This window comes from Centroberyx gerrardi, chromosome 23 (genome assembly GCF_048128805.1).
Source record: "Centroberyx gerrardi isolate f3 chromosome 23, fCenGer3.hap1.cur.20231027, whole genome shotgun sequence".
Classification (NCBI taxonomy): domain Eukaryota; kingdom Metazoa; phylum Chordata; class Actinopteri; order Beryciformes; family Berycidae; genus Centroberyx; species Centroberyx gerrardi.
In genome coordinates, this window is record NC_136019.1 from 16,234,930 (window position 1) to 16,243,109 (window position 8,180).

The window sequence follows — 8,180 nt, forward strand, 5'->3', positions numbered from 1 at the left end:
AAAGGAAAGGTGCGCAGGACCTGGCGTGCGCACGGTTTTATACATCTGAAAATTTCTGTGCATAAGTACTTTTCAAGTTTTGTAAGTACGGCATCTTTCAGTATGAAATCTACGCAGTCTTTTATACATGAGGCCCCAGATCTATTTTGTGCAAAATAACTGACAGTAAAGTGAAAATTCTCACTGTGCATGTGTTAAAGGCCAATCCCTGACTCCTGTGACGGCAATGCCTCATCCATCTCTACTCCACCTCTGAAACACTGATGCCAGTTTGGCAACCATTTTCTATTTTTCCCCCACTCATGTGACTTTTCTGCTTTTTTAGGGGGTTGAGTATCTCTTATTTATTTTTCATTTGTTTCTTGTCTGACAATGAGACTTTTATTTCTGCAGATTACGTATGCTGCATGATATGTTGGAGATTTTGCTGACTTGTGTGCACATATAGTTTGATATTATAATAATATATAGGTTAAGTTACCAGTAGTGTTAAGCTTGTAGACTTTCAAATAGGAGACAAGTTGACATTCTGCTCATGGTTGGCACCACTAACAAATGTTGGCCTTGTCAAGCTAGAGCACGATGTAGGATTTTCTTCTGAAATGTGACTTTTTCTTCCTGACACACCTGCACCATGGTTTTGGATTTGCAAATGCTTCTCCAATTCTAAGGATAGTAGACTTGACAAAGCTCAAAGCTGCATCGCCATTAGCAAGTGACAGGGGTGACATGAGGTTAACTTATATTGTTTAACTTATCTTCTGTAGATCAGTGGTTCTCAACCTGGGTGTCGGGACCCCCCCAGAGATAATTCTGGGGGGGTCGCGAGATGATTTATGGGGTATGAAAACAACATATTTCCATACAAATTTATTTCTTTGATTTTTTTGGCTACTTTTTGCTTTTTTCCTGTGAAATACTGAATAGTTTTCAGCTTCTTGGGCTCCTCTGATAATCAAACAATCTGAAAACACAAAATCATTCTTTAGTTGAACTGTTCAACACCATATGGACGCCTTCTTGGGGTCACAAGCAGGCATCGGTTTATTTTAAGGGTCACAAGCCAAAAAGGTTGAGAACCAGTGCTCTAGGTGAGGATCATTACTTTATCATTTCCATTTTGTTTAACAATGACCTGGAGGTAATGAGAGAAACGTTTTAGGAATAAAGTTAACTTAATAAGTTTCAGTGTGGTCACTTTATTCACTGAGTTGTGTCATGGTTGACTAGTGTGTCATGTTGCTTCAGCCAAAGGTAAGCTTGAAAAACTCACAGTTTTGGTTTCTTTATTAAAATAGCAAAATATTTCAATCTTATTTACACATCATATCACTGCAAAAAGTCCATGTATCTACCAGAAAAACACAAATACCACTATTAACTCTGTTCACACATTGATTGCAGAGTTAGGCACACATGTTGTCGAAGCCTATACCTACAGTACAGACACAAGTTACCAAATGGTGGGTATATGCATAGAAAGACTGTATGTGTATGATTCAGAAGTATTGCCAAAGTCCTTTCAGCAGCTAGCGAATGGAGAGCATCATCACAAACTCTGAAGAGAAGACAAGACAAAACAGAATGCGTCAGGTCAATACACCAAGTTTATCTGACAAAAGAGGTGTGTTAATGAATCTGTCTAGTGTCGAACTGTGTTGATGTGTGTGCTGCTGCTTCTCACCTTCAAAGTCAATGCTGCCATCTGCATTGATATCCAACTCCTTGAGGATCTCCTCCAGTTCTCCTTTCTTCAGCTTCTCCCCCAGCAGGGTCTTGACCGCCTCCTTCATCTCCTCCTGGTTGATCTTCCCGTCTCCATCCACGTCGAACTGAGAGAGGGATGGGGTGGGAAGAGATAATTGGATGAAAATCGGAGGAAGTCTTTAAGTCAAAGTGTAAAATGTCTAAGTCAGAGAGCAGTGTCTGGAGAGAATATGAAAGGAAATCTTGCAGCAGGGCTTCCGTTAACTCCTATCATCATCATCCATCTAATTCATTCTAATTAATTGATCAACCCATATTTACATTCATTGACTGACATGCATAAAACCTGATTTCCCTTCTTTTTAGGCCCAGTATGCCAGTTCACATAAAAATTCATCTGATTCATCCATTCTCACATCTGCATTAAGTAACTAGATGGATTCCTTCTTTAAACAACTGACTGACCTGTACAAAGGCTGATTGGAGCTCTTTGAGTCCTAACATGTCAGCAGTCTCTCCCATCATCCTGGGTCCCATCAGCTCAATAAAGTCATCAAAGTCCATTAACCCGCCCACTGTGGAGAGGAAAGAAGACAGGGGCCAGGAAATGGAGGAAAAGAGTGTTCAGTGACACAAATAAGCAAACAAAAAAAATCTGCATTTTGTTTTATGTGCGCTGACAGATCCACTCTGGTCCAGCATTGAAGGGGTCTGGGATAATACTTCTAGGAAGGAAAAATTAGAGCATTTTTTACATGAATTTCCACTTTTTAGACAACGTTCACCATTTTAGACCGAAAATCCCAAATGAACATATTTTGAATAAGATTTGTGGCAGAAGAATATGAGTAAAAAAAATAAAGGGGGGTGAATACTTTTACTGTAGACTGCCATCCCTCTCTCTGCTATGGTTCACTTGATCTCGACATAATCTTTTTTTGTAACAAACAGGTTCCGTGTCAACGACTCACTCCTCATCTTGATCTGCTGTACTATCTCCAGCAGCTCCATCTCTGTGGGCATGTATCCCATGGTCCTCATGCATTCAGCCACATCCTTGTAGTTCAGGTAGCCATCTTGGTCGTAGTCAAACTCCTTGAAGGCCTCTGACAGCTCTGTGAGAAAGGTCAGGGGGTCAGGGAGAGGATGACCGTTCCAGGAGTGGTTTATCAGGGCAAACTGGCTGAGGTTTATGCCACTGCATGTGTGTGCACCTGTTTTCTGTAATATTTCAGCGTTCAAATCTGGGCTCAGAGCTTTAGGCTTACTGACATTCATAGTGATCTATTAATATATAATGATACTTTGAAATGAGCATTGACCTGTGGCTGTGATACTCACCATCCAACTCAGCCTGAGCCAATTCTCTGTCCTGCAGAAAGACAACAAAACAAATGTGTTGAGACAAGAGGGACAGACAAGAATGACTGTTGACAGCAATGAGCAAATGCACACACACACATACTAGGAATGTATCAACAAGTGAATAACTCAACATTTATGAATCACAATACAATGCTCCACACTGGAAAAATATTAAATATTTTTAAGTTTAATCCACGAAGTGTTTTGGCAGTCTCTTCATCTGGTTAAGCCTAATGAATTGTGGCATTAAGCCTCAAGTAATGAGCTATTAATACTGCAGTCACACCAGGCTTAGTCTCTGGGAGGCTAACCACCTACCTACTGCTGGCTTAACACACACACACACACGCACACACATGCACACAAACATGCACAGTAATAGCAGTACTGAAAGATCAGGAACTAAGCTGTAAGCAGGCAATGATTTCCACCTGACTTCTGAGACTATTCTATTCTACCTGATCTTTCAATGTCTAATGTCTAAGCAAAATGGTTTTTTTTTATTTACAATGCTTGTAGTTTTGTGTGCAGCAGCTGTATCTAGGAAGTTATACACAGTCGATCACATTTGCGACCAATTTTTGATGTTGAATGCTTCTATTGCACATATTTTACATAATAAATTGCATTTGGAACCATTTCTAGACAGAGTAAACTCAGTCCTATCACACCCCATGGTTATCATTATGAGTTTAAGATCAAGATGTTTTAAATTGTCAGAGAGGAAAAGCTGTTTATGTTCAGCTGTAAAACAAATTTTTTTTTAAAACAAACACAAATTTGTGTTGAAAATAAGTCTGTCCAAACTCGATAGGAGTGAGAGAATTGGTTTAAAAAGTAGAAAACCAATCACAATTCTTATGAAGTAGATTCAGTCACTGCAGCGTTGGCTGCTCTGACCCTTATAGGGCTTTGCAGTTATAGGTCAAAGGTCACAGGGTCAGGAACCACAATAGCCAAGAAGATGTTCAGTTTTGTCAAGTCTATTCCAGTTATATCCTCGAATCACAAAATGGGGGTGAGTGGGCCATCTACCAATCAAGCTGCAAGCTTTGGGTCCCGTCTTTGGTCCACTCTGTTATTTTAGGTCTGTCATTTGCAATACCTGGAAACCCCAAAGAGTTCCTAGAGGTTTCTATTCATATCAGCTGTATACGTACCGCCCCGAAGACGCTGTTGAGCACGGAGTTGTACACCTTGTTCATGCTGTCAGTGTTTTTCTTGGACTTCTTTGACGATTTCTTGGGTGCATCAGAGATGGATTCTGATGAGGACTCCTTAGCCATGGCAGAGTTTGGGGCGTCATCTTTACTGCAAGGTGGAAAATAAAGTGATAAAAGGCACTGGGGAAAATGTGCACATCCAACAGCTCAAGGAAGACAAGAAGAAGAGTTGGAAGAATTGGAAACTTCACTACTTCAGACCAATGAGCCTAAGGTCAATTCCTGCCTTTGTGTTTTACACTTCTTAACATGTTTTCCTAGGGTCACTAGCTTGGTTGTGGGCATTCAAAGGCCACATAGGCTCTCTGCAAAGGTTAGCTACACCTCCTGAAATTGTTACTGTGTCACACTCACAGAAAGATACACAAATACAGTGAGAATCATACACAGGTATGAATCTAATCTTACCCGTTTGCTGACCCAGCAGAAGCAGCAGAGGTGACAGAGTTGACAGATGTTGTGGAGGGGGTCCTCTCCCTTGCCTGGGACATCCTATGGGTGAACACAGGCACAGGTCATGTATCTAAAGGGAACATTCACGCCAAAGCAGAAACTGCATGTGTTAGTTCTAGACAGGGAGATACTGCTTTGGACATGCTAAAGAAATATGTTCAAAAACCTCTATCTAGCTAGAAGATGATATTACAGTTGTGTCCAACATCTTAAATGTGACACCAATTACTTTACCTTTACTTTACCCTGCAATTTCCTTACCTTAACTCCCTCTCCTGAACGGTGAGAAATGAAAACAACAAAGAAGTCGAGCAACGCGGCCCTGCTCGTCCTCGTTCCACTAGTGTTGTGAATGATTGCGAAGTGTCATCCTGCTCTCCTGGCCTCTCCTCCTCCCTGTTTTCCTTCCCCTCTAGACCTCCTTCCATCAGAGAGGCTTAACAGGTAATTACCTGGCTGAACGTGCAGCCAGAGATTAGAAAGCAAAACGTGTAGCGGCTATGTGACTGATTTGACTTTAGAGGTCACTTGCTGACCTAATTAGCTATCTTAATAAACAGCAAGGAAATTCTAATCAAAAATATATCTTTCACAACAGTTTCTGATCATCATGAGCTAGTGCATTTTCTTTCACTCTGTTCAGTTACTGGCCACAGGCATCTGCCATGAGAGTGTCTAGTGTGTACAGTGTGTACGCTATATTGACAAAAACAACATTTTTGGACTGGAAAGTGGACCTCAGAACCAGCAGGAGCTCAAGGCCACACCAGCCATCACAGCTACAGAACACCACGGGACACAGGAAATAACATCAGAGGTTCCACCCAGTCACCCTCTGTAGTTGGTAGAGAAAAAGGTTCAACTCGAGTGATGCGTCAGGGGTCTTCAGAAACTGCTTTTTTGGCTAAAATGAGACCCTGTGCAGCCCTGTGCAGCCACAGGCACAGTGGTTGACCAGTGGAACATAACTGCAACTTTAAAGAAAGAGTGCAATCAGTGGAAGGGTTTACTGAGTGAGCAAGTCCGCTTAGAACAATCCCAGGATCCTCCAGTGGACTTGGCACAGCATGAGACACCAAGTGCTGAGCAGGTTGATGTATTATTCTGTGGTAGATCTATGATGACTGGCAACACAACATGAATTCAAACTTTTCTTCACTCAGAGGAGTAGCCAGTCAGCTCTTAAAAGGAGACTCACTGCTGTGTTGTGTAGCCTATACTCTGCTTACTTGACTAACTACGAGACTGGCAAATAACATTTCCACAAGTTGCAAAACGGCACAGAAATAAACAATGGAAAGAGATATATGTAGAAAACTAATGTTGAAGCTGCTGTTGAATGGATTGGAAAATTTGTATCAGTTATTTATAACCCTAACCCTAATCGCTATTGGGAGTTATGGTGTGTCTGTTGTGCACAAGTGTTTATCTTCCTTTAAAATATGTATCTGCTATATGATATCACTCGCTTCCCAAACCCAAGTTGGCCTAAGCTAGTTTCAACCAGCTTTCGACACATAGGCCATACGTAACCGCCCCACCCCCCAAAACACACACACACACACACACACACACACACACACACACACTGTAGTAGTAACGTAAAATAGTCGTAAGTGTTTAGCCAATTTGCATGCTGTTTCCTTTTGCTGGCATTGGAATTGGTAGGTTGTTAAAACATAATTTGGAATAACGTGTGCCTATTTCTGGCGGAATGACCGGGTGATGAACTGAAGACAGCTCTTTGGAGTTTACTGGACGAGTTTTTGACTTGGCCCTTCGCCTCTCGAAGTTCATCATCCCAGGTGAAGTCTGCTGCCGAAGAGGTCAAGAACTGTAGCATATTTAGCTTAGCTTAACTTGGTATTGCAAACGGTTTTATGAGGCTACCGCTATATTGTAACTGTGATTTTATATGACCACTTGACTTTAGTTGATTGTCCTAATTGACGGGGACTATTTTATCGTTGCGTAACGTCGGTAGCCATGGGCCTTTTTTTTTTTTTTTAGCAGGCCACAAGTGAAAATTGAACGTGTTGTGGATGACATCATGCAGGCAAAGAAAATGTCAACAGGTGGTTGCACTCCACAACAGTCGCAATTGGCCTCCTCTGCTCTTTGAAAAGGACTGACAAGAAAATGTAGGAGCAAATGGCCCGCGGCGCCCCTAATTATTAATTGAATTGAGGTGTGCGCAAGCAGAAGACGCCGTCGAGATACAGTCCTACCGCAAAATGCAAAGTAGCCTATAGAATGTAAACAAAAACAAGTGCAAAGAAAGCGATAGTTAACATAAGATCTTATTTGAGATTGCTCCTTTTGATTTCATTTGACTTGTAAAGGTCTTGATGTATGTATTTGAGTTTACTTGTTCGAAGCCACGCCAAGCCACATCAAGACATCAACACATTGTGAGTAACCGCCTTCACATGAAAGCCAATACAATTTTGGTCATTAAATGAAGCCCAAATATTCATGTGACGGAGAATCGTTCAATTAATTGTCGTCGATCCCAATAAATGGGTCAAGATACGTGAGTTGTGCATCAGGTGCATGATAAGGTGGCCTATGGGTGCAGTTACTTTGATTCTCCACCAGCTGGCGCCAAAGAGCAATTTGTGACATGGAATGGGCCGAATAATACATTTTTAATCTATAAACAATTTAGTTCGCATACCTCGCTCTGTGTTGTCGCTTTGTTTGTTTTTGCATGCTATCCTTACTAATTTCCCCCTTCTGTAGAATCAGTGGTTGTTTAACAGGCTGTGTATCCAGCTGCTGACAATTTTTCAGAAACGAAATAGAATTTCTATCTTTCTGCTGGCGTTCAAGTAAATGAAAAGGGGGATAATATTCGAGACTATTTTAATTGAGAGGGACTCTGTTTAATGTTGCTGTAGAGAAAACTATTGACGTTTAATTCCTCAGTACTTCCTTTGACGCTGCATCAAGTTGTAGGCATATGGATGTTGTGTCACCGAAACGTCACTACGTACTCGACGTGGAAAAGCTCAATACGGAAGTTGAAACATTTGTAACCAGTGACAGTCAAAGTCACGCAATAAAACATTTTCTGACCCGGTAGAAGGCATTAGGCCAATTTATTAGTCTTAGTCTATTATAATTATTAGATTTACATTGGTATAATTGACTAACACGGCGAAAAAACTATTCCTGGAGTAACGGCACCACGTGACATTCCAGCCAACAGATACAGCACGGCAATGCATGATGGGAAAGTAGAATGAAATACAATATTAAACCAAATAAAACGGACTTTGCTTTACATCTTAGTAATGCATGTAGTATATAAGCTTAATGATATTGTGACGGTACGTTGGTGTAAATATTGTGTGTCCAGTTAATTGCGGGCACCGTCCCGCAGACGTGCATGTGTCTGAATGACCCCTCTGTGTCTGGCGTGTACAACTC

The 8,180-nt window shown here is 41.3% G+C and overlaps 1 protein-coding gene across 1 annotated transcript; it reads right to left on the minus strand.

Annotated features, from left to right (window-relative positions):
- Positions 1-1,452: 1,452 nt before the first annotated feature.
- On the minus strand, positions 1,453-4,803 carry LOC139930020 (calcium-binding protein 2-like). Its single transcript, XM_078291845.1, has 7 exons — positions 4,704-4,803; positions 4,233-4,383; positions 3,049-3,079; positions 2,679-2,822; positions 2,173-2,282; positions 1,685-1,832; positions 1,453-1,558 (listed from the first exon to the last, which is right to left on the minus strand). The coding sequence occupies exons 1-7, from the start codon at positions 4,784-4,786 to the stop codon at positions 1,530-1,532; spliced, it is 696 nt and encodes a 231-aa protein (XP_078147971.1). The 5' UTR covers positions 4,787-4,803; the 3' UTR covers positions 1,453-1,529.
- Between the last annotated feature and the right edge of the window lie 3,377 nt (positions 4,804-8,180).